The sequence below is a fragment of the Madurella fahalii genome, assembly GCF_045866475.1.
Source record: "Madurella fahalii IFM 68171 DNA, scaffold_4, whole genome shotgun sequence".
NCBI classification, from domain to species: domain Eukaryota; kingdom Fungi; phylum Ascomycota; class Sordariomycetes; order Sordariales; genus Madurella; species Madurella fahalii.
The window spans coordinates 586,176-610,015 of record NW_027263974.1 but is presented as its reverse complement, the minus strand read 5'-3'; the positions used below and the strand labels follow the sequence as shown (position 1 = coordinate 610,015).

General features: G+C 56.8%; 9 protein-coding genes across 9 annotated transcripts; 4 read left to right on the top strand and 5 right to left on the bottom strand.

Moving 5' to 3' along the window:
• Nucleotides 1-1,271: 1,271 nt before the first annotated feature.
• Nucleotides 1,272-2,061, top strand: MFIFM68171_07185 (uncharacterized protein; the record flags this gene model as incomplete). Its single annotated transcript, XM_071062605.1, has 2 exons — nucleotides 1,272-1,331; nucleotides 1,669-2,061. The coding sequence occupies 2 exons, from the start codon at nucleotides 1,272-1,274 to the stop codon at nucleotides 2,059-2,061; spliced, it is 453 nt and encodes a 150-aa protein (XP_070918706.1).
• A 767-nt stretch (nucleotides 2,062-2,828) lies between these two features.
• Nucleotides 2,829-3,989, bottom strand: MFIFM68171_07184 (Metal homeostatis protein bsd2; the record flags this gene model as incomplete). The annotated part of the gene is made up of 3 exons (XM_071062604.1): nucleotides 2,829-3,413; nucleotides 3,470-3,898; nucleotides 3,969-3,989. The coding sequence occupies 3 exons, from the start codon at nucleotides 3,987-3,989 to the stop codon at nucleotides 2,829-2,831; spliced, it is 1,035 nt and encodes a 344-aa protein (XP_070918705.1).
• Nucleotides 3,990-4,553: 564 nt separating this feature from the next.
• Nucleotides 4,554-5,039, top strand: MFIFM68171_07183 (Cytochrome B pre-mRNA-processing protein 6; the record flags this gene model as incomplete). Its single annotated transcript, XM_071062603.1, has 3 exons — nucleotides 4,554-4,574; nucleotides 4,633-4,836; nucleotides 4,896-5,039. The coding sequence occupies 3 exons, from the start codon at nucleotides 4,554-4,556 to the stop codon at nucleotides 5,037-5,039; spliced, it is 369 nt and encodes a 122-aa protein (XP_070918704.1).
• Nucleotides 5,040-5,273: 234 nt separating this feature from the next.
• MFIFM68171_07182 (Fumarase) lies at nucleotides 5,274-6,432 on the bottom strand (the record flags this gene model as incomplete). The annotated part of the gene is made up of 5 exons (XM_071062602.1): nucleotides 5,274-5,775; nucleotides 5,846-5,993; nucleotides 6,056-6,187; nucleotides 6,248-6,268; nucleotides 6,330-6,432. 5 exons carry the CDS (start codon nucleotides 6,430-6,432, stop codon nucleotides 5,274-5,276), a joined length of 906 nt encoding a protein of 301 aa, XP_070918703.1.
• A 963-nt stretch (nucleotides 6,433-7,395) lies between these two features.
• MFIFM68171_07181 (Indoleamine 2,3-dioxygenase) lies at nucleotides 7,396-9,021 on the bottom strand (the record flags this gene model as incomplete). The annotated part of the gene is made up of 3 exons (XM_071062601.1): nucleotides 7,396-7,560; nucleotides 7,646-8,363; nucleotides 8,471-9,021. 3 exons carry the CDS (start codon nucleotides 9,019-9,021, stop codon nucleotides 7,396-7,398), a joined length of 1,434 nt encoding a protein of 477 aa, XP_070918702.1.
• A 2,362-nt stretch (nucleotides 9,022-11,383) lies between these two features.
• On the top strand, nucleotides 11,384-12,756 carry MFIFM68171_07180 (Rhodopsin domain-containing protein; the record flags this gene model as incomplete). Its single annotated transcript, XM_071062600.1, has 4 exons — nucleotides 11,384-11,578; nucleotides 11,648-12,062; nucleotides 12,150-12,216; nucleotides 12,303-12,756. 4 exons carry the CDS (start codon nucleotides 11,384-11,386, stop codon nucleotides 12,754-12,756), a joined length of 1,131 nt encoding a protein of 376 aa, XP_070918701.1.
• Nucleotides 12,757-15,314: 2,558 nt separating this feature from the next.
• MFIFM68171_07179 (uncharacterized protein) lies at nucleotides 15,315-18,058 on the bottom strand (the record flags this gene model as incomplete). Its single annotated transcript, XM_071062599.1, has 3 exons — nucleotides 15,315-15,816; nucleotides 15,996-17,640; nucleotides 17,695-18,058. 3 exons carry the CDS (start codon nucleotides 18,056-18,058, stop codon nucleotides 15,315-15,317), a joined length of 2,511 nt encoding a protein of 836 aa, XP_070918700.1.
• A 1,230-nt stretch (nucleotides 18,059-19,288) lies between these two features.
• On the top strand, nucleotides 19,289-21,202 carry MFIFM68171_07178 (uncharacterized protein; the record flags this gene model as incomplete). Its single annotated transcript, XM_071062598.1, has 3 exons — nucleotides 19,289-19,354; nucleotides 19,431-20,206; nucleotides 20,281-21,202. 3 exons carry the CDS (start codon nucleotides 19,289-19,291, stop codon nucleotides 21,200-21,202), a joined length of 1,764 nt encoding a protein of 587 aa, XP_070918699.1.
• Nucleotides 21,203-21,791: 589 nt separating this feature from the next.
• Nucleotides 21,792-23,504, bottom strand: SET5_1 (SET domain-containing protein 5; the record flags this gene model as incomplete). The annotated part of the gene is made up of 3 exons (XM_071062597.1): nucleotides 21,792-22,260; nucleotides 22,331-22,457; nucleotides 22,535-23,504. 3 exons carry the CDS (start codon nucleotides 23,502-23,504, stop codon nucleotides 21,792-21,794), a joined length of 1,566 nt encoding a protein of 521 aa, XP_070918698.1.
• Between the last annotated feature and the right edge of the window lie 336 nt (nucleotides 23,505-23,840).

Genomic DNA, 23,840 nt, shown 5'->3' with positions numbered 1-23,840 from the left:
TTTCGCAAAACTTTCTATAAAATGTTACTTAGAACGAGCTCCTCCTATGCGATCGCCTACCTAGCTAGGTACCTCACCTAAGGTAGGTACCTTATGCTGCCAACCTCACCAGGCCCTTCGATCGGATTCGGTACCTTAGTTTGGTTAACCAACATGTTGCTCACCGCATACATCCTGGATAAGGCTAGGTAGCTTAGGTGAAGGGTTAAGAAACATTACTTTGCTTGGGCATTGTTTAATCTCAATCTTCCTAGCGTGCGTATCGGCTGGTATTTTATCTAAGGTAAGGCTCTTGTGCGTATACCGCCCTACCGGTGAGTTGGGGGAAACTGTCCCCAGAAGACAGGGTCCTTCTGATGAGAGGGTACTCTATTTTCACCTGTTGTTTTGACCTTGTTTTGGCTGCAAGGACCCAATTTGTGGTGGTGTCACCTGGCCTGTCTTGTCTATCTTGTCTGTCTGGCATTTGGCTACCTAGCCTTTGCCCTCCCCCCTTGTTTTGATGGGTATGTGGGTGTAGATGTGTATTTCTGCACTATTTCACTCGGATAGGTTTCAAGAGTCGTATGTTAAACTACACCTCCCACAACCTCAGCACCTAACTGGTTGTTTTACATAGCAATCAAAGCTACATTCTTTTCATGTTACATCTTCAGTGCGGCGTTTAGCTTGCGGTTGTTTCCAACGTGGCCAAGTGAGGCTCGAAAGCAAAATGACCTGGCTAGAATCCCGCGGTCCGCCTTTAGTCCTGCAGACGGCCTGTTTCGGCAGTCGTGGGATGCTCATGATGTCTAATATAGGCGCTGAAAACCGGGGCAGGAAGCCCTTCCGTTCACCTTGGGGTAATGCTATGGAGCTTGCACTAGCCCGGTAAAATGAGGCTGTGACTTACGAGACCATCTCCAAATTAGATTAGTGTGGGTGGCTTGGTAACCTAGCCAGCCAAAGACCGCCGTGATTGCCGCGGAGGCAATGATATAAAGAACCATATCCCATCCGTGATGTCCACGGCCTCCTGGGGAACCACCATCGCCATCACAGCAAACACTCGAAGTCTTACAGTTTAGTTATTCTACACGGCCCTTACAGCCGTTTCCTGGTTGAGTTCCATCAGTACTTTTTTGTATCTTGATAGCCGACGTCACCTATCTAGCAACATGCGTGTTACCAACGGTTTCTCGAAGGCGTTGGTGGACGCGCTCTTGGCCACGTCGGCGGTTGCTCAGCTCATCGAGGTCGTCGACCCTTAGTATGGGACTCACCTGACTCCCATGAACTTAGACTTCAAGCTCACAAGACACAGATCCGACGCCGAGGGACCGGTTGTGGAGGTTCGTGCTAACAAGCGGGACCTCGGGCCTGACCCCGGGGTCAAGAACTGGAAGCAGCTCTCTGATGGTGCTCGTTTCCGAAACAATTGCCCGTCGGCAAGTCCAAGGGCAAGACGACTGGCAAGACGACCGGCAAGACGACCGGCAAAAACGGGGACAAGACGACTGGTGGGACCTAGTCAAAGGCCCAGACGCCCGCAAAGAGGAAAGGAAAAGTAAGAACGGCAAGAGAGACCTTGCGGCCCGCGCCGGTACCGCGCCGCCCGGCTACACTTAAGTCCCAATGGGCCAATTCAACAAGAGAAAGGCAAGCGAGGGGGGCTTGTATTCGGATTAGTTCGAGACCTGCGTTGGAATTGTCGTCACCGGCACGCCCGCTGGGCCTGACAAGCTCACCAGGTTTCTGGCCCACCTCGGCCTGGGCGCCAACTGGGCGGAGTTCTCGGCGTCCTATACCGAATTTATGGAGGCCGTAGTTGCATCGCGCATGAACGACATGGAGGCCACGCTTTTGACTGTCGAGACCGATCTCACGAACCACGAGTACGGGGACGACGAATATTTGCAAGAGACAGCAGCGGATTTGGCCATAACGTACTCGAAGATTCCCCCCAGACTTCAGTCCCTCGTGGGCCAAGGGCGTCCTGTCAGACACTTGACACATCCTTTCGGCACCGACGCCTCGATGCAGGCCGACCAAAACAACCAAGTTCAGGTTCGCAATACGTAGGGCGGCTCTGTTCCTTTCTACTGTTCCTTTCTACTGTTCCTTTCTACTGTTCCTTTCTACTGTTCCTTTCTACTGTTCCTTTCTACTGTTCCATACCCCCCCCCCCCCCCCCCCCCTCTCTCTACCCTTCCCCCGTACGGGCTGCTATCTCGGGTAGATAGATGCAATGGTCTTTACATAGGACATAGACTGCCATAGCTGGACTACCTAGTTTATTGTAACAGAAATATCTAACAGTTGGCTCTCATCCAAAACAAAATGTTGATGCGGATAATCCTCATGTCATGAGCACCCATTCCCTAGACGAGTATTGAACCACCACTACGTTGCCCCGTGGAAGGCAAAGATGGGAAGTGCGAGTAGTGTGGTCGCGTCTGCGTATAGGTTCTGATGGCATGTCATCCTGGTGCCCACAGGACCCGCAATCCCTTGCGGCCCACACGATCCTCGTTCAGACTGCTTACCAAAGAACGTTATTTGTGAAGGTCAAGACACAGCTCTAGCGTTTATTACAGACCGCACTGTTATCTGTAAGCAAGACGCCACGGAAATGAAGCATATCGGCGAAGATTAAGCCCAAGGGGTTGAGGTGGAGAATAGAATCTGTTTCTGTACTGTGACATGGGCCCCACCCCAACAGCAAAATGCGAGGTGAGATAAGACGAACATTCATAAGAGACCGATCTCGCCGGGCGCCGGTACAGAAAAGCTTCCCTCCAACATGGATGACGCGCAAGAACAGAGAAGACGAAAATAAAAGAAATACGCTATACCACCGTGTCGGGCCTCTCGCCCGTGGCAATGATGGGAACACCGAGACCCCGATCAGGGCTCTGTAAGACCAGCTGCTCATGCCTCCGCACTTTCAAGTAATCGCTGACCGCCCGAATCAGAATGAACCAGCCAACCACCATCAAAATATACGCAGCCCAGTCGCTGCTCGTGATATCCCCAGAGCCGCCATCGCCATCCCCCTGGTTCACCTCGTCCGGATTGAAGTTGTGCGAGTTCGGATTCGACGGGTTCGCGTATGTGTCGTCGTCGCTCTGCGGATTCGGCCCTCCCGAGCTGCCAGGCGGCGTGCTCTTCATGTAGAAGCCGTACTGGATAAGGGTGACACCCAAACCTGCCCGGGAACCGTTCTTGGCCGCGTGGGTTGAGTGGAGCAAGTAGGTAAGCAGGAAGCCGATCAAATGGAAGGCCATCGAGATCATGGCGTTCCAGATGAAGCCGAACAAAGAGCCCACGGGCATGCCGTCGATGTAGACATCGTCGGGGCCGCCGAGGCCAGGCGCGAGGATGGTCGTTTCCCAATAAGGGGGAGCCGCGTCGGCTGCCGCTTGTTCGTAGGACTAGAAGCGAGTTAGCACGGATAGAACCCCTTAGCTGGCGACAATCGTCAACTCACTGGAGGCAGCTCGTCCTTTTCGCCATCACCCCGCTCCGGCTTTGCCGAGAGGTTCGAGAACACGCCGTCAGACTGGATGCCGCTGCCGTAGACCCTCGACGTGGTCGGTACCACTCCCACCGGCCTTTGCGACCGGCCCGGCTCTGCCCCAGATTGCGATGCCGCACCCGCTTGCGTAGCGCTGACAAATGAGGGTGTCGAATTGCCGCGCACTAACCGCTGCCTATCGTCTGCCTCGTCGTCGCTATCATCACCGTCGGCATCGAATGCGTCGGCTAGGTCCGGGTCGACTCCGTTCTCCCTTTCCCTGGAGCTTATGGACGACGGTCTGGAGTGGAACGAAGGCGGCGGCGAGTTGGGGATGGGGTAGGTCGGCCTTGGCAAGGGGGCCGTCGGTGTTTCGGGTTCGTCCTCGTCGCGGGCGTTCACCTGCGAGAGGTCGTTAGTCGACTCGCTCCGGGGGGGATTAAAAGAAACAAAATGGCAGAGGCAATCGTACCCTTTCATACCGGCCCGACATGGTGCGCGGCGTCGTGATCGGGATCGCGATCGCGGCGGTTCGCTGGGTGCTGGCCGGTTTGGCCCCTCACGAATATCGGAGATAAGAAACAGCGGGCGCAAGGATGTAAATGTCGCAAAGAAATATAAGGAAATGGAGTGGTATCCGTCGAGGAGGAAGGGCAACAAAGCGAAAGAGGAAGAACCGTGAAAAAGTGGAATGAAACGGCAAAGAGCAAAAGACCGTGATGCTCTGTCGCGAAGTCTCAAGGGACAATCGGGCGGATGATGAAGCGTCCAACAGGTTCCGGGAGCCACTGTCAGGCCGGGCCGCCTGTCTGACCAAGAATTGCGTGGCGCCACCAAGAAAATGAGCGAACCAGCGGCTGCCTCACAGGCCCATATTTTCCCTATTTAGGTCTAGTGCAGAAATTGACCGAGGATCATGCGCATTGGTCAACTGACGGGAGATGCCGTGCATGGGCTTGCGGCCCACTTGGAATTCCGGCTCAGAAATTCCCACGATTGGCGACTCGCGGCAATAGCTTGTTCGTCAAGCAGAACCATCACTACCGAGCTCACAACCATGTCCGGCGCGGCAAGGAGTGTATGTTGGACCCCAATTCGTCCCCCAGCTTCAGTATCTCACCCCATGTTCCGTTTAGGTCGCAGCGAGACACTTCCAGGGCGTGCTGAATCGTTGGCCCAAAGACCCCCTCCGTCCAGAGTGCCAGCTACAGGATGTCCTCGCGAAACGGCTCGAGAAAGGAGCGCTAGCTCCTGCAGCGAAGGGCGCCGCCCAGGGACAGGCCGATCTCAAACAGACCAATGCGCTCTACTCGCTGCTCGAAGACCGATACAAGACCAAGGTTGGTTTCTCCGTGTCCTTGAAGCATCTGCGGTGATGGGCGCTGACGGCATGTCACAGTATCGCGCCGCCACCAAGATTTTTGAACCCGAGAGTAACCCGGCATACTACAATGAGCTGATCAAGGAGCTCGAGGAGGCGCCGAACCGGTCGTTCTTGGGGAGGATAGCGAAGAGGTTGAGCGGCATGATCCGGCTCACGTAGCGTAGCCCACAATGTCTTGCGTGTACACTACATATCTGCATGGTCACGGCGTCTGGAGTCTGGAAAGCTTGAATAGAGGCGGCACGGGGTGGCGATGTACGCCAGATATGGTCGACCCACAGTGCATATACAACTTTTCTCTACCCATGGTAATCGGGGGGTATATATATATATACGAGCCCGCTCAAACGTAAGAGACCCAAAGAAAACGCCTCCTCCCCCACGGAACCACCATCAGATGTATCTCCTCTCGGGATCCAGCCGATCCATCATCTCCATGCTCTTCTCATACATGGTGAAGACAATCCCGCCGCTCATGATCAGCCGCGCCAGGCGCGGGAGCGCCCCGCTCCAAAACGTCAGGACGCCCTCCTGCTTGAAGATGATGCTGGCGCACCGAAACGAGTTGCCGTACAACTGCCGCGCCTCGATGCTCTGCATGCGCGTCTTGATGGTGTCGAGCGGCTGCGTCACGTAGACGGTGATCAGGCCCGCCAGGCCGCCCATGGCAAAGGTGCCCACCGCGCCGAGCTTCTCGCCGGGCGCCGTGTAGCCCTCGGCGAGCTGCTTCAGGGCCGTGTAGGAGCCGAATCGGGTCGCGCTGTTGGCCGCTTGCCGCGCCGTGGTGGGGACAAAGCCCTGGAAGAAGCCGCGGATGCCGCGCTCGCGGGCGATGATGGGGACGGCGTGGAGGAAGCCGCGCAGGCGGGGCTTGGCGGATTTGCGGTCGTCGATGCTGGGGAGGGCGTTAGATGGTTAGGTGCGGGGTTTCGCGGCGAGGTTGGACGAGGGTGGGAAGCACTCACAGAGTCGTCTTGATGCTCTCGGTAGGCGTGACGGCAAGCAGCGACTCGGTCACGCCCGCGCCGAAACCCGCCAGCACGGTCCGAGGACCGGACATTTTGCCGTCCGCATCGGCGAGGAGCTTCTTGTACTGGTCAAAGGCGACGAATCCTGCAGGCTCGCCCCGTCAACCCTGACCTCCAGCGTACCAATAGTTTCTGGGTAGAACGTACGAATCCCCGCCTTGGCCGAATTCCCAATGATCAGTGTGGTGCACCCAGCATACCATTGCCGGCCGAATGGCGGCCACGGTAGCTTCTGGCCCTCGGCTAACCTGCGATTAAGCTGTGTCCGAGTCTTTGCGACTGCCGTGGTGTGTTAGACGGGCGCTCAGGTGGGCAATTGACTGTCGCGTGAGAACGTACATTCGGCCGGGTATGTGATGGCTGCCGAATGTGATTAGCGATCGACTCGACGAGCCGCGGAAAAAAAAGAAAAAGCACCCACCAATTTCGACAGCGCCGGCCGTCGAGCCAGCGAGGATGGACCGGAGAGCGCTGGGGCCCTTGACCGTCGGATGCGCGTCGTCTTTGGCCGGCGCGGACGACATTCTAGTTTGGTGACTGGTGTGTGCGGTTGCCTTGAAGCAAAGTCTCCGGTCGCCTCGTTGAACCGTTGGCCCGGTTCTCGGGATGCCAAGAAAAATTGCCGATTGCGGGATCCTTCACCGAGGTAAGGCAACATGCCCAAGCCAATGATGTCATAAGCAGGTGGATTCTTTTGTGTAACTCCACGATCGTCTCAAGTCCCCGTACCGTGACACTGCTAATGTCTGAAACTCTCCCCGGACTCGGGGTTTGGCTCCTCATTGTCTTAACAATCAGCCTCACCGTCGGCCCACCCGTCTGAAATGGCCAACAGTATAACTAGCCTCCGTTCAAACGTCCCTCCTAGGATCGGAGGTCCGCCATTCCAATGACGATTTGCAGTAATTACGTATATTTTCGGCCTTCCGAGTTTCGCAACTGATCTCTACATATTAAGTAGAATTCGCTGTTGTGGCCACTGAATTTGGCTCGAGTATGTCGCTATCTTCGGCGGCGTTGACAGCGCGCCCTCCAATCAATATATCCATGTGTCATTTGAATTTGAGCGAACGGAGCACTCGAACAACGTTCATTGCAATTGGAATATTTGGTGGCTCTTGATTGAAATAATAGCTCTCTATGATCTAAAGAAAAAAAGAAAAAAGACAAAGAAAATCAAAGAAAAGCTACTTGTACTAGTAGATGTCTATCATTGTTAGCCCCCTAGCTTAGGCCGAGCCAGCCAAGCAGCTGAGCTATGCCATAGTACATGGGTGCCAGCGTCAACGCTGTCATCACTTCGTGGACATCAGATGAATACATCATCCGGTCAGAAACGTCGCCTGCTAATCGTGAGGCCCGCTACACATAGCCGCCTTGCGCCCTATGTCCAACGCCACCTCACCTGCCTACCCTCATAACCGCTCTTGAACCCGGTATCATGAAATAAACGCAAGGAACCAAGGGAAAAACGTCGAAATGGCCGTCTACACCGTCTGCTGCAGTCTGCCGAGCATGAAGCTGTCCAAGAACTGCATGCTGTGGTCCATATCCGCCTTCAGGAGTGACTTCCCTGCTGTCATTGGGAGCCTCTCAGGGGCCGGCACCATCAAGTAGGATTTGGCGCGAGTGCGATGAGCCGAGCGGAAGAGCTGCAGTCTGTTAGCCTCCTTTTCTCTCTCTCTATCTCTCTGTGTCTCTCCATGTGCAGGACAGATAAATATGATATAAACGTACCCTCAGCCGCTTCACAATCTCGGTGAGCTCGTCCCGAATGCGTCCGTCCACGCCCTCCTTGCCGAGGGAGTGGCGGAAAGCGTGTCTCGCGACCGCCTCGCAGAAGTCCCTCTGCAGCTTCGGCACGTTGCGCTCCAGCACCTCGCGGGGCAGGTAGGGCTCCAGGCCCAGGAAGGCGTCGAGCACCTGGAAGAGCAGCACCTGGTTGCCGCTGAGGCCGTCAAACTTCTCCCACTCGCCGCTGGCCTCGTTCTCGTAGCCGGCGCCCCAGGCGTAGAAGCCCTGGACGCGGCTGAGCCACACGGAGCGGGCGATCTTGTCGTCGTGCACGCGCTCGTAGTAGCTGCTGAGGGCCGGGCGGAGCTGCGCCGTGATGGCGCGCGCGTGCGCGAGGCAGGCGCCGCGGTCCCCGCGCGCGAAGGCCATGATGGCCTGCACCACGTCGCAGTAGATCGGCACCGCCAGGTGCTCCATCTCGTGCGCGATGCGCGCAAACTCCTCCTCCGACGTCGTCACCACCGCCGGCAGCCCCGTGTTGATCCGGAACGTGTACGCCCCCGACGGAGAGAAGTTGAGCACCAGGTTCGCCATCATGTTGCCCGAGTCCGATGACAGCCCGAAGTGCGCCTGCAGCGACGCCCACGGCGCCGTCAGCTCCGCCGGCAGCGAGACTGTCTTCTCGAGCTGCGCCACTTTCACGGCGGGGATAGTACCCCAGCTAGTGGCGGGTTGATTTGTTAGTAATGTTGTGGTGGTGGTAATGATGGTGGCGGGAGAGGGGGGTTGGGGGGGAGGGGGGGAGGGCTTTGTTTTGGTGTGGCTTACCGGTATGCATGTCGGCACCAGGCGATGCAGCTGTAGAAGGCGTTGTATACGTCACGGGGGATCACATCCCAGCGGCCGGCGTCGGCGGCCTCAAGCAGCTGGGCCACTTCCTGGACGTTGACTCGTTCGCTCAGGAGCTGCTGGAAGCGGGTCCGGAAGTAGGTGACGCGCCGTTCGTTGACCTCGTCGTCGAGGGAGATGTTGGCCGCCGGCAGGAGGGGCGCCATCTCATGATAGATCTCCTTGTATGGCCTCAGAGCTGCTGGCCACGTCGAGTGGGCCGTGTTTGTTCGTGGCGGCCATGATCCGGCCCCGTCTTTGCGGACAAGTTCAGACAGGCAGGCTGCTGTCTCGTGGTAGTCTGCTAGGTTCGTGATGTCCTTGATTCTGTCTCGATTTGTCTTGCGGGTGATCATCTTGCGTGGGTGGAACTTGGATAGGATGAAGCTCGAGTGCTTGCGGCCTTTCAGCCATGAGGACAATGTGCTGAGGGCAGCGAAGACGCTGCATACGAGGGGGAGAAGGGCATATTTCGTGGTGAGAAACAACATGATGTCGTCGTTTTGATAAGAGCGTTCAAGCCTGACGGAAGAGAATGTTTGAGTATGTAAGTTGTCTTGATAGCTGGAGCTCAGTTCTTCTCCGGCGCTCTAGGTCGAGGGTGTGTGTCCGTTTATATGCTGAAGTAGGTTCTCGGATATCTGGTGACGATATACATCCATAGAGGTGTTTGGGGCTGATGTCAGAAGAAGAACCAATCTTTCGGCAACCGCGGCCATATCCCAAAGCTGAACGAATCACCAACACGGTCATGTATGAGCCAACTACTTCATGGCCAAGGCCCATCACCAACGAACCTGCGTTAGTGCTCACAATGTGCGTCGCGAGATAGAGAGAGCGGGATATCACGTCGACAGGGTTACGTGTGGTGCGGTGTTTTCCCAATGGCATTGCTAATCTAATTACTCGCGCTTACCACTCTAGCCTTCGTCCGGGACGCGGGTAGACTTCACCATAGAGCTGGTGTAGAGGCTGATCCTGTGTAGGTCTACAAGCAAACAACCGCACGGGTCTTGTGTTACAGTCCGAAGATTCGCGGGCCTCCATCATCAGCTACAGTCGGGCTGGGGCGATGCTGAGCCAATGGCGATGCCAATACGGAGCGACTGCCTTTAAATAGTGTCATCATATGTGAATATGACGCGCTCCCGTGAAGAATCCTGTGACCGCCAAGACGGGGTTCGACTGGCCGCCGGGACGCTGCTCCGGTCAAACTTCTCGGTGGTGTCGGGATTCGAGGCCCGTAATACAAAGGATGCGCTACGGAGAGAGCTGTACCAAGTTGTAGTGCTCTGGCATCCCATTTGTCTGCCGTCGGCTTTCCGCTCAGAGGCTAGCCGGGAGGGACTGGGCTCCGTCCCGGCCCTTCCTTGGAAGGTTGGTGTTTGGGCCCAACCATGCGAGAGCGGTCGACCGCCCGGCATCCGGCCGGCATCTGTCCAACGCCATTGGGCGCTGCGGGGGCCCCATTTCAGCCCAACCGATCTGCGCCGTCTCCCATCGCTTGTTCATGACTCAACAGCACGGCAGGAGGAACAGCCAATGGGTGCGAGGGAAGTGCGGGACTTGGGACATGTCGCTGGCGCAGTGGGCGCACTGTAGTGGTGGCTTTTTTTCGAGGCGGATCATCACTCCCCAAAGAGGGAAGATGCATTCTGGGGCGCGTGTTGGTGGAGACACTGAGCTGGCCACCGAATCTTCGCGCGCCGTGGCGAGTGGAGCCCAGTAGCCACGAGGTGATGTGTCCTCGGATTCGTCTGCAAGACTCGAGGTGACAATGCGACTCGGCGATATCGGCTCCAATGAGCATGATGCCTTGCACGGAACAGGAGACGATCGTCGGAAACACCGCCCTGCCACGTGCAGATATACTGTGCTGGAGCTGAGTGAAATGGGACTGCCTGGCCTCGGACGCGGCTCATTGGGTGCGCAGGGGGTTGATGGTGGATCCACGCAGTTTGAGAGGGCTGATGCAATCATGCGACGGGTTTCATGCTGCTCGACTCGGGGTACCTTGGATCTCCTGCACAAACGGCGGGACAACCGCGACAGACGACGGGGAATGCACTGGAATGCTCCCCGGCATTGGCTTGCAGAATTCGCAAGGCAAAAAAAAAAAAAAAAAAAAGTTTTTATTCTTCTTTTTCAGAGGGGTTTCCGGCCGACGCCCGCCACAGCAAGGTGGCGCTGGGAAAGATTCTCATCCAGCCGCCGGGAGAGCCGCTAGTCCGGGCTCTGCGGGAACACAAAAACGACGATCTGCACCAGCACCTGGGCTCTTGTTCCTCGAGGGGCTGTGAGGTGCAGGCGGCGAGGCAGGAGCAAGGATCTATCGGTCGTGACCGTTGCGCACCATCCAGTCCGAAGCTCAGAATACAAGCCCGTCGATTCACAGTCACACGAGATCACGGCACTAATGGACTCCGATGTGTGACGGCACATGCCACCAGTGTCTCGTTTGGGAAGCGGAAGAGCACTGCAGAGACAAAGGCAGCGACGGCACTAGCGTCTGGGCCGCGGCTGATGCGTCTCTTCAAAATTGAAAACGCTGCGAGTCCTGCTTCACATGGCCATGGAATTGACGCATGCCATTCGATCCCTCTGCGTCACGCTTTCATGCAAAGTTTGCCCGCTACTCCTGAGACGGCCTCCTTTTCGGTCTCTTTCGTAGGGTCACCGGACACATCACGGGTCGATTAGGCCTGTTGTTTGCCCCATCACGTTTCGTCTTATTCCCTCAGGGTCCATTGGCGCAGCCAGTACCGTGCAGCCGTCCAGCCGTCCAGCCGTGCAGCAGTGCAGCAGTTCTTTGCATCGGAGCTGTGCTTGTCGGGTCTTTTTCGGTATCCAACCATGTCGAATTCGGGGGTCTGGGGTGACGCACCGCCTGGCGTGAACCTTGCAGAGCATCAGAACGGGGATATCATCGGCTCGGTTGTCGGCATCATGGTTCTCGGCATTGCCGCCGTGGTCTTACGCATGTTCACCCGGCTAATGAAAACGGGACCCGGGTTGGCTATCGACGACTACGTGATCGTGTTTGCTGCGGTGAGGGGAAACAGAACATCTCTCCGTGAAACGGCTGTGGGGAATGAGGAGAGCTGACACGCCGGCAAGGTTATGGGGGTCGGAACGGCTGTGTGCTGTCTGATCAGTGTCCGCTGGGGCGGCGGAAAGCACCTCTGGGTTGTGACTGTGGACGAATTCACCAAGCTCTACCAGACAACGTACGCTTTCGTCATCGTCTACATAACGTGCATCTCGGCAACCAAGATCTCCATCCTCCTGTTCTACCGCCGCATCTTCGGCACAAACGCCGTATGGTACATTGTCTTCGCCCTCACCTGCGCCCATTGGGCCGAGGTGACGATTACATGGCTTGCAGGATGCAGGCCCATCAGCTACTACTGGAGGCAGTACACCGACCCGACTGCCACGGGTACATGTATCGACGCCCCGCTCTTCTACTTCTGCAACGGAGTCATTGGTCTGGTGATCGATGTGGCCATCCTGCTGGTCCCCACCCCGACGAGTAAGTCAGGCCGCCGACAGGCTTAGCTTTCGGGATGACCCGATGGTTTTCGGAAACGCCTCCATGCGGCTGCTAACCGCATCACAGTCTGGAACCTGCGTTTGCCCACCACCAAGAAGGTCTTCATTGGCGGGATCCTTCTCCTCGGCGGATTGTGCGTATTTTCTCGCATTTCTCTCTTCTGTCATTTTCCTCTGGATATGCTCGGTGCCAATGCGCTAACTGTTCGGGCATCTGCAGTGTCTGCATCGCCTCGGCCGTCCGCATTGTGATGATGGATCAGCTCGTGAAGTCACCCGACTTCACATGGGCCATGTCCAAGGTTTTTGTCTGGTCCTGCTGCGAGCCCTTCATCGGCATCGTGTGCGCCTGCCTGCCCACTTACGCGCCCCTCGTTCGGCGTTTGTGGCGCCGCGACGGCTACTCCAACTCCAACTCCGATGCGCCCGAAATGTACGTTTCGGAGAAGTCCAATATTCCCAAGCGGACAAACTGGAGCACTAGCAGCTGGAAGCCCCGCATGCTGTTGCGTGGGGAAGATGAGATTGAGTTGACGGTGAATGCATCGGTCACGGCGGTGGGTGAGAAGAGGCCGAAGTCGGGGGACTTGTCGCACCAGAAGAAGGACACTCCAGACTCTTTCCCCCATGAGATCATGGTGACCAAGGATTTCTTTTGGAGCAGCAGCCCTTAACATCTCATGCCCAGTTGATGAACCCTTCCCCGGAGGAAGGACTGAGGATGGGCTGGGGACGTTTGCATAAGGTTATCGGCGGCGGAGATTTTTGAGTGGTCCACGGAATCGGGAGGTCTGGTTGTGTCTCTAACTTGGGTAATGTGTAATACTTAATACTAATTACCACGTGCGCCTGGCTATTCTTGGCGGGTTTGGAGGCACGGCCCTTGATGCCGCCTCCCTGCGCCTCCACGTGGCTCATAACCCAGTCGGTGTTTGTGTTTCGTCGTTTTCTCCGAAGTCGAGGTTCTACGGACCTAATCAAGCTCTCCTCTCTGCCTTCATTCCTCCCATGTAAGCACGCACAAGCGACTTCACCCATTCAGCACCTTCCGGAATCGATCATAACTAGGTGCCGTAGTGAACTGAGTCTGGCGATATCTTTTAAAATAAAAGGCCGCGATGGATAAACAGACTTAGGGTAAGCAATTCTACATTTGATTTTGCTTCTGAGAAATTTACTGCATATTACTTAGCATCCGTATTACTTTAGCGAACGAGCCAGAGGGCCTCCATATTCCGACTTCAGCTACCGCCTCGCGCTATCGAACTACTCCCCTGTAACTGGGTGCTGCTACCGGCCTGGTACGGCAGCCAGAGCAGCAGCTGCATGGTATCCTTGTGTTCCATCTTGGCGAACCATCCCAGCGGCGTCCTGCTATTATTGTCTTTTGAGTTGATGCCCACCTTGCCCGAGTTGAGCAGCAGCCGGGCGGCACCTGCATGGCAACTTGCTGCAGACTACCTAAGCGACGTCTGACGGCCCTTAGAATCCTTGAAGTGGCGTTAACCCTGCGAGTGACGAGTAGTGGCTGAACCACATCGATATGTCTCTTGTTTGAAGCCGTAATCAACCGTGTCCATCCGTCTCTGTCCGACCGTCTCGCCAGCACACTCTTGAGAAACAGCTTGGCCATCTTAATAGAGCTCCTTTCCCAAGCGAAGCGGTAGTAGCGTCCACCCAAAATTGTCTAAGATAGTCATGATGGCGCCCGTTTGGGAAGTAATTTAACGGTTTCGACATACCCCGCACTAAGAGCTGCAATCAATACACTGTCCAGCTTTGTCTAAGACAACCGCATAAGCGCCCGTCTGAAGAAGCAGCTTAACCACATCAGTACAATCAGCCATTACTCGAGGCCAAGTTCAGCAGTCTCTATCCGTCTTTGTAAAAGTTATATTGATATCCTTCTCCAGAGGCAGTCCAGCTACAGCACAACATTTTGCCCATTTCTAATAGCTTAGAGTAGCGCAAACGGTTAGTATGTTCTGTCTCGAAATCTAGGTGTAATTACTAATTAAGTACCTCCTTGAAGCAAGTACTCAGCTCTAATTAACACTGCTCTGGGCCTGAAATCATCAGGATGCAACCGATTAAGCAAAACCATTCTGGAAATCAATGCCTATAACAATTCAATGAACCCTAAACCGGGTCACGGAACGCGCTGAACTTTATCGCAGATACTTAATGAATCAGTTACTAAGTCCTAGATACCTGCAAATATCATCGTGGTGTATATCCCAGCGATGAATTCGAGGAGGCGAGCGGCCTAGTGCTTGGCGAAAGAGGCAAGGAAATCACGATCTTCACTATATTTACATTGGCCCATTCTAAACTAGGAGGGTTGTTGACCAATTCCGCGAGGAGTAGTCACCGGATGCGAATCTCGGCAAGAATGTGGTGGGGCTTTTGCGGCTGCGACGAGTGTTTCGACACTGTCATCCCAACACACATAAAACCAGGGGTTATTACCATACGAACCAGCTTATGAAGCCTCCAAAATATTTGACCCAAGGAATGCGGCCTGGCAGGGCCCTCGTTTGTATCATGATCCTAAGTGTGCAAACACAGACAAGATCCGAGCGTTTCACTTGGAGCAAATGGCTTTCTCGACACTTCTCGAGTACCTAGGTTTGCGGACCAAGATTTTCGGTCGACCAGCCAAGAATTAATCTACGGACTAAAGGACAGCTCTTCTACATGCAGTTGTCCAGCAATAGCGTCAAGAAAGCTGAAGAGGATTAGACCAGGATGGTCTCACCATGAGTGTGATAGGGGCAATTCTCCCCAGCATTTGTTATGACTGGAAACCGGCATCCCTCCATTCATCAAACAGGAGTTGCCATTGGTGGTTTATTCCGTTGACAATGCAACCCATAATCACCAAGAAACATCCACAAGAATGAACTTGACCAAATGGGCATCACGCGAGCGACCCTGGTCCGAATACCAGGGGGCGTGGCCCGCCATTTACCGTATCACAAAGCTGGCGGCGCCGTAGGGCCCGCCGCCGCCACCGAAAAACTGAGCTGACCGGAAAACCCGGCGGGTACGTAGATGAAAAAAGAAAAAAAAAAAAAGGAGAAGAAGGAAGCAGCAGCCGGGGTATCAACTAAACGCGCTGACTTTGAATCACAACGTTTATCCCGCTGATCCCAAGCCCTCCACCAACTTCCCCCCTCCACCTCCCCTCCCTTCCCTTTTCCATCCCAACAATCTCCTGCCCAGCCCCAGCTCACTCCTCCTCCTCCTCCTCCTCCTCCTCTTCTTCTTCCTCCGCCTCCTCCCCCTCCTCCTCCGCCTCGGCCTCCCCCTCCGCCTCCTCCACCTCCTCCACCTCCTCCACCTCCTCCACCTCCTCCACCTCCTCCTCCTCCTCCTCCTCCTCCTCCGCAAACACGACGGGCCGGTTGGGGCGCCGTCCGGGGGGCTTGGGGCGGGTCAGGCGGTCCGCCTCGACCCAGGCCTCGCACATGAAGGCGAGGATCTCCCGGCCGATGGCGTCCTCCTCCTGCACGCCCTTCCGGGCGCCGAACGCCCAGCGGGCGAGCAGGCGGGCCGGGTGGGGGCCGTGGCGGCCGGCGTAGCCGCGCACGATGCGCAGGTGCGCCGCGCCGTCCTCGAACCAGTGCCACACCTCGGCGCCGCGCGGCAGCCGCTCGAACGAGTTGACCACCGCGTTGACCCGCGCCTTGTCCTCCTCCGTGTTGGCGATGCGGGCGACCCCGCCGGCCGGCCTGTGAAAAGGGGGGAAGGGATGTCAGTTTGGGTGCGTTTCTCGGGGTGGGAAGGGGGGGGGGGTTGGAATTTGGAGGGTGCGGCGTGTTGTGAAGCTGTGTATTCCACTCCTGAGAGGCGGAAAGGGGAAGGACTAATAGAGGGTATTGGGCATGGATTGTAAGGTGAAGATACTTACCAGTCGCGGCGGCGCAGGCAAACGGCAAAGGTGCGGTTCGCGTTGGCCGCGTCGAGAAGCACCGCCTTGCCCATGGTGAAACCGTTGAAGCGATGCACGGGGTTGTTGGACGGCGGGCAGCGGGCGATGAGGAACTCGGCGTTCGGGTAGAGAAGGCCAATGACGGGCACGAAGCTGCCGGGGACCTCGATGACTCGATGAATGCGCTCCATGCAGAAGCGCGGGAGATAGACGCTGGCGCGTCCGGCCGGGGTGTAAGGCCAGCGGCGGTCAACGGACAGGCGGGGAAGCTGGGGGTCATCAAACTTCACTTCGGCTTTGCCGGCGAACCAGGGATGGACGGGATGAAAACCAATGAGCTGATCCGCTGGATCCAAGACTAAGGCTGGCTGGTCAGCCGGAACGGGGAAGGGGTAAAAGTTGACCGTGGCATTGACGGCAGGGACAAGGCTGGCTCCGTTGGTCTGGAGGCTGTGATTCTGTCCGACGTTGGCATTGGCGGAACCACTATTCGCCCCCTCCAGCTGAGCAACGAAACCCTGCTGGGCAACGCTATTCTTCTGGGCGTTGATCTGGCTCAGATTATTCTGGCCACTTCCGAGCGCGCTCGTGTCACTGTTGCCGGGGATTCTCATGCCGGTCAAACGCTCATACTCGTTGATAAAGACAAAATGCGTGGGCACAGGCTGGGCTATGTTGCTGCCGTTGGGCTGCTCTGTGCCGGACGAGGTGGTTTTATCGATGGCTGCCTCGGCAGCGATTTGGTCCCCGCCATTCTTGGTTTGCCCCGCGGCAGTCGACGTGGTGTTTCCGTCAACAAGCTGGTTCAGATCCGTTAAGGCAGTCTCTGCAAGCCTGGGATCTATGACCTCAAGCTGATTACGGATGGGAAACGCGGTTTGGTCGAGGGAAGCCATCGTGTTGATCGTGTGCTGATTAAAGGGAGGCAGATCGAGGCTGAGAAGTGGCGGTTGGGGGAAAGAAGGCAAACCTGAACTTCCAGATGCGGAGGGAGGAAAACGGTTTTTAGAACTGAAGGCAGGTGGGGCGCCGGCCATGCCAAAAGTTGGGATGGCAGTCTGGTCGGCAGCCTGGGTGGTGCTTGGGTTGGCAGTCGGGTTGGCGGGCAGGCTGGCCGCCAGGTCCTCTGGGAAACCGAAGCGGAAAAGGTTGGACGGATCGACGTGGCCAAAAACAATGGGCGCATTCCCTGACGCCGCGGGTGAGGGCTTCGGTCCAGTATAAAACGGGTCCGGAAGCGCTACTCCACGAACCAGTCCGTTCGGCGGAGAATACTCCCGGCTGACAAACAAGCGCCCTGCCGTTGACGACATAGTGCTGCCGCTCTGTCTGCCTCTAGACAACTGATGCCGTCTGGGGTCGTTGGGGCCGAACAGCACCGCATCTGACGCCGTCAAATTCGCCCGCGGACCACTCGGATCGCCCACAGGCACGGGCACAGTGGAATTACCCGCAGCACGAGCCGCGGCCCTTGTCGACGACCTGCCGGCTTGTTTGTTCGCACGCTTGCCAACTGTACGTGATCCAACGGAGAGGTTGCTCTGAAGCGGGGGACGAGGGTTCCGCAGTGAGTAGGGCATGGAGCGGTTTGCACCGCTGCCAGGTTCTTGGATCGTCGTATTATCTGTAAGCCGTATCAGCGGTGCGTTCTCACGCCTGACAAATGCATTTGACTTACATGAAGCAGAATTCGACTGGACATCGGCCTCGACGGGGCTTGGAATCATGGCTGATCGCTCATCCTGCGTCCCGGCATCCACATCCAGCTCCGATTGGGCTTTGATGTCGCCGAGGGGGGCCCACGTGCCGACGTTGCCGCCAGCGACTGGGAAGATGGTTTTACCTGCGGGCTGTCTCGCTACCTTGTCTCCAGCGACCTTGTTGGCAGGTTTCCTCGGCACTTTGGAAGTCACCTTTCGCTCTGGCTTGGCCGGCGAGTTCATTGGAGATGCGTTGTTGTTGGAGTCAGACTCATCGACGTACGAGTCATCATAGTTCGCCTTCTTGCGCTCCCTGGAGCGAAGTTTGTAGCGAGGGCTCATGGTGGCGATGTCTCGTTGCAAGTATGTGGGAGTGTTGGAGAACCGAAGAAAGTTTCGGAGCAGGAAAACCTTTTGTTTTCATTCTGTGGGATACATGAGGAAGGCTTAGCAGATCTCGTAGGTCAGCAGGCGCGCGGGTCCCGCCCGTCTCGCGGGTCCAAAGCGGAGACTAAGATGATGAGAACCACGCATGGAGGCGGGCACCACCCTCGACGGCGGCGAGAAACCCAGCACGGAGAATCGCAGTGAAATTGCCGGGTGCGGTCGAGCAGCCCCCATTGACAGAGATGAAAGGCTGCATCAACACACTCTCGTCACGCGTCAGTCAAGGCATCCTGGTGGGACAGTTCAGGTGTGGCAACTCCATGGCACTGCAGTCTATCCACTGCACATTGCCCGTAGCTATCTATCATGGTGGCATACCCGCTCTGGGCTTTGGGGGTAGCATGGCCTGTGGTGGCTCTTTATGAACTGGGCCGCCGGACTGTTAAAATGTAGTGTTCGCTACATTGAGCGCCCAGCAAGAGAAGTTCTCAGGTCTAACACGCGCCAGTGCCCCCCAGGCGTCAGAGATGATATGTCAGAGTTTGTTGTACCGTATAATGGGCACGTGAAGTCGTGTCAAAGGCTCAGATAGTTAACAACACGCCTCTTATTTCATTGTGGATATGTGACAATAACGAAGATAGCCGGCGGTCTTGTTCATTCCGGAGGTGGAGTGGCATGTGGACGGAGGTAGTGTCCAAATCTCGGCTCATTCCGTGCGCTTGTTGTCTGGGTCTGTTAAGGCACAGCATTTGGCAGGGACTGCTTCCGCACCCCACCATGACCCTCACCCTTCTTCTCTGTTGCGTCGCCAAATTGGGACTCGAGATCGTCCATGATGATGTCATCCCGCACACTCCCACCCTTCCCATTCCATGTCTAGCACCTCGAGATCAGTTCAGGACTTTGCTATCCCGCCCAGCTCACCCAACTACCGCTCCAAACCTATTTTGGAATCGGAATGCAAGGGGGGGGGGCTGAGACATGACAACAGTCGTCGGTACCATTTAGCCAACGATATGCAAAACAAGAGGTTCCACTAAAGGACGCCACATGCACGTGGCCGCCTCTCGAACATCTCGTTCTGAGGCGAGCGGTGAACATTCTCTGTTCTTAAGCTTGTGCGATGCTGTTTTCCCGAAACCAGCAAAACTGTTCTCTCCAGTGTTTGTCAGTTTGGTGAAAATGAGTGTCATCGCAGCACCAGAACATCTCCAGCTGGGCGAGTCTCTCCCTCCACAGGACCCCCATGTAAGACACCCCACTGCGGAGCGAATAGCCACCTTATCTTGGGAAGCATCAGAGTCGAAGAAGCTGACCAAAGTAGGGCGTCAGCGTCCATCTGCCAAAATGGGCCGACACTGTTGGCTGGGCCACTCGCGAACCCAGGGTCCTCAAGGAGATGAGGACTGGATATCCCCGCTTCTTTATCCCCCGCGTGGCTGATCGCCTTGCACTGCAGTTGTTGGCGTTACACGAGTCAAAGACGGCGCCAGTTCAAGAAGCCAGCGGTGAAAAGAGCGGTGCGAAGCTTGCTCTCGTCTTATCAACGCTCCGCCATGCCCAGCTTTGCCGCCAAGCTCTGTGCGCCTGGAATCCTCGACAAGAGCAAATATTTCCTACGGATGTGGGAGTATGCATTGTGAATTGGAAGGGCAAGATCACGGCGATCGAGGCGAGTGATGATCCCTGGAAGCATCTCGAGACAGTGCCCTCTGAAGCGATCGGCAACGAGGACATCTTCCTTGTTTCATACCCTGTTGAGCTCGCCCCGGAAGCCAAAGCGTTCTGGCAGCACACTGGCTTCGGCATCTCCAGTAGACGAGCGACACACTGGCTTCAGAATGCCCCCTTCCTGCCGGGAACAAGCGTCTCCGGGCCCGTCGATAACACGGAGATACCCAGGAAAGTTGGATGGGCCAGGACCGAGTTAAAGCGGCGCATCGCTGCAGGCCAAGCAGCACAATCGGACGGCATCACCCTCACCGAGGACGATGTCTTTCTCTATCAGGCCGGCATGACAGCCATCGTTGAGATAGCAGCCACAATTAAGTCTCTCCACCCACCGAGCCCCGACTCTGCTTACCGCGTGGCCGTCTTCGGGTTCGTCTTCCCCAGCCGTCAGCTCTCTTGTCACAATCCCATCACTAACTTATCCATGCATATCACAACTCTAGCTTTCTCTACGTAGACACCTACAAGGTCCTCAGTCGCGTTCTCGGCTACGCTCCAACTCTCTACAAATACTCCGCCGCCGACATCGACGCCTTCGAAGCGCTTCTCGCCTCAGACCCCAGCCCGCGCTTCTCCGCCCTATTCACCGAGTTCCCGGGCAACCCCTTGCTCCAATCCCCGGACCTCGCCCGTCTACACGCCCTCGCGGCAAAGTACAACTTTGTCCTCGTCGTGGACGACACCGTCGGCACGTACGCCAACGTCGGCGTCCTCGGCACCTGCGACATCGTCTGCACAAGCCTAACCAAGATGTTCAGCGGCGGATGCAACGTCATGGGCGGCGCGGCGGTCCTGTCCCCGCGCTCGCCGCACTACGGCAGAATGAAAGACCTGCTGCAGCGGCAGAGGGGGGAGGCGGAGCGGGCGTGGTACTGGGAGGACGTGGTGGCGATGGAAGCCAACAGCCGGGATTTCGCGGCGCGCGTGCGGAGGGCCAGCGCCAACGCCGAGGCCGTGGTGGGGGCGCTGAGGCGCCACGGCGCCGTGAGCGAGGTGTACTACCCCAAGGGCAGCCCCTCGCAGGACGTCTACGACCGCTACAAGCTGCCCGGCGGCGGGTACGGGTTCTTGCTGTCGGTCCGGTTCGCGTCGGCCGCGAGCGCCGTCACCTTCTACGACGCGCTGGATGTCGCCAAGGGCCCGAGCTTGGGGACCAATTTCACCCTCTGCTGTGCTTACACGCTGCTGGCGCACTACAAGGAGCTGGACTGGGCGGCCGAGTATGGGGTTGTGGAGGATTTAGTGAGGATCAGTATTGGATTGGAGGAGAGGCCGTGGCTGGAGGAGCGTGTTGCGAAGGCGTTGAGGGCTGCGGAGAGGTGCGAGGAGGAGAGTCGAAGAGCAGGTGTGGAGACGAAGCTGTGAGGTGATACTGAGCGCCATGCTTCAAGGTTTACTGCCGGGATGTCGCGTCAGGGCCGCAATGCTTTCGATCGTATGGAGTAGACGCAAGGAGAGTGGAAAAAAAAAAAAAGAATTGCTAGCGTATCAGCTGACAAAGTCGAGGTCGGCCGTGAGGAACACTGTTGGCAGGAGTGGGTGTGCTAGTCTGCGCGAGCATTTCTGAATCACGCTGCGCCTTGGATATAAAAAGTGTGTTTCTTCCACTCGGCTGTTTCCTTGTGCTATTTTCCATTCTCTTGATCTTACTTTCCTTCCCAATCTTTTTCTTAGGCGGTGTTCTACTTTCTTCCCAGTATTATTTATCCCGTTGTCCTTATTTTCGCTTTAACTTGTTAGTAGCAATTATTGTGTTTTTGGTGTTTGGGGGTTTAGATTTTTTTTTTCTTTTTCTTTTATTCTTCCTTAAGCTCAATGAACGCTCTTGAGGAAAAAAAAAGGCGCTAAGGATGGAGAGTTGTCAACCGCGAGACTTAACAAAGTACCCAGCACGAAGCGTATCTGCCAGAATATCCACCAGATTAACCAGTCCATGAAAGAGGCTATCGATACTTCAATTCGTCCCGCTTTCGCGGCCCTCTGACTCATCTCCGCTCTTCCCCTTGACCCGGAACCTCCAGCTCCAATGCCGCTTGGGATCCCTCAACAGGTCCCGCATGCTCTCCACAAACGGCCTGTCCTCACCCCTTAATAGCAATCCCTTGTCTAGACACAACCTCGCATACCTGGCCGCCCTTGCCGCATCTCCAACTCCGTTCCACTCCAAGGCGGCCCTGTAGTACGCCTCGTAGATCCGCACCTGCAGCCCCTCCAGTTCGTACAGCGTCACCAGCAGCTCCGCCTTCTCCGGCGTGGCCGCGGTCGAGTAGTCGTCCAGTTCGCGACGCAGCTGCTGCATGTGTGCGACGCGGTCGTCGGATTCGCTGAGGAGGTGCGGCTCGAGCGTGCAGCGCGGGCAGGTGCAGTTGAAGGACCAGCCCGAGTTGAGGCGGGCTTGCCGGACGGAGCTGGGCTGGATGACGCTGCGCGGCGGTGACAGCGTTAGCAGCAACAACAACAACATACCGTCAGAAGCAGCAAGTGTTGACATACTCGACGTAGCTGACAGTCAGCTCTTCCCCGGGCAAGATATCCCTCACGGCATACACCCGCTGCGACAGCGTGGCCGAGTCGAAATAATACCCCAGATTCGGCGCGCAGTCATGGTTCAGGCGCGAGACTGACCACAACCCCTCTCATCAGCACCCCACGACCCCAACCGCAAAACCGGCATGGAACTACAGCAACCAAACTCACCTTCAGGAAACACCCCGTGGAACTCCCTCCCCTTCCCTCCGCCCTCCCCGTCTCCCACGACCTTGACCGTCACGCGGAACGCATTGGTCGCGAGGATCCCAAACTTCTTGCCGCCCTCCCCCTCCCCCCCTCCCCCGCCAGCCGTGGGCCCCGCCAACTCCATAAACCGCCCCCTCTGCACCTCCGATAAACCCCGGACCGCCTCCCCGACTAGCACACCCAGATCGCCCCTCCTCATCCCCTTCCAGGCACCATCGTCCACCAGCACGGCCGGCAGGGCATTCATAACCCGGGTGCCGGCGCGGATGGGTCTGGCGGCCACCAAGCCGAGGCCCTTGCCGGGTATGGGGGTGGAGGTGTAGTAGTGGTAGGGAGGATGGTGGCGCGGGGGCGGGGGCGGGGTTGGGTTTGAGTCCGCATCCGCGCCGCCATCCTCAAAATCTGCGGGGCGGTGGGCGGCATTCAGCGGGGGCTGCGAGCCCAGGAGGAGGATGGTCGGCCGGGTGGTGATGAGGGCGATGCCGAGGCGGTCGTTGAAGGCGGCGTGGGCGAAGGCGCAGTACTCGGCGGAGCCGGCGCGGCGGCAGGTGGGGGATTTGGACCACGGCGAGGCGCGCTCGTCGGCTCTCCGGGGCACTCCTCCCGCGTTAGGATCCGCGGGTGGTGGTGAGGGCGTATCGGAGGGCGTATCTGAGGGTGGGGTTGGAGGTGAAGGTGTCGGCATGTCTTGAACTGACGGGCTAAGCTGTGGCTGGCGATCTCTTCGCTCCATCAACACATACGCCCATATGGGATCGGGCAGGTGGCCCAGCTCTGTGGGGCCATTTTCCGTCTGCAGGAATGGGTACGAATATGCTGGGCATATCGCTGAATATCTATGCACCTCGAGGGCGTGACATGTGCCCTGTGGCGGTCTCATTGGCAGGGATGAGCTCAACACGCCAAGGGTCAGTCCAGAGGGCAACACCATGGTGGAAATCTCGGCCGGTCTAGCGGCAAGGAACTGGTATTGAGTTCAGATTCAAACTAGTCGACTCATTTCAGTGATGGCTGGCTGGGTTGGCGTTACGACTTGAAGTTCAATAGGAACGAATTGACCCGGGCCCGGTTATCACGTTTCACGATGCTGCAGCAAACTTGGCAGCAACCCCTGAAACCTGGATTCGAGCAAGTCTGGTTCCGAGCGCCAATGAAACTAAGCCCGATCGGGCTCACGTGATGGGATCTATAAATCTTTCCAACGAATATCCGAACGTAATTTATGAGCTTGGCTTGTAATGAGCCTCTTGGAGTCCAGGGGCGCTTG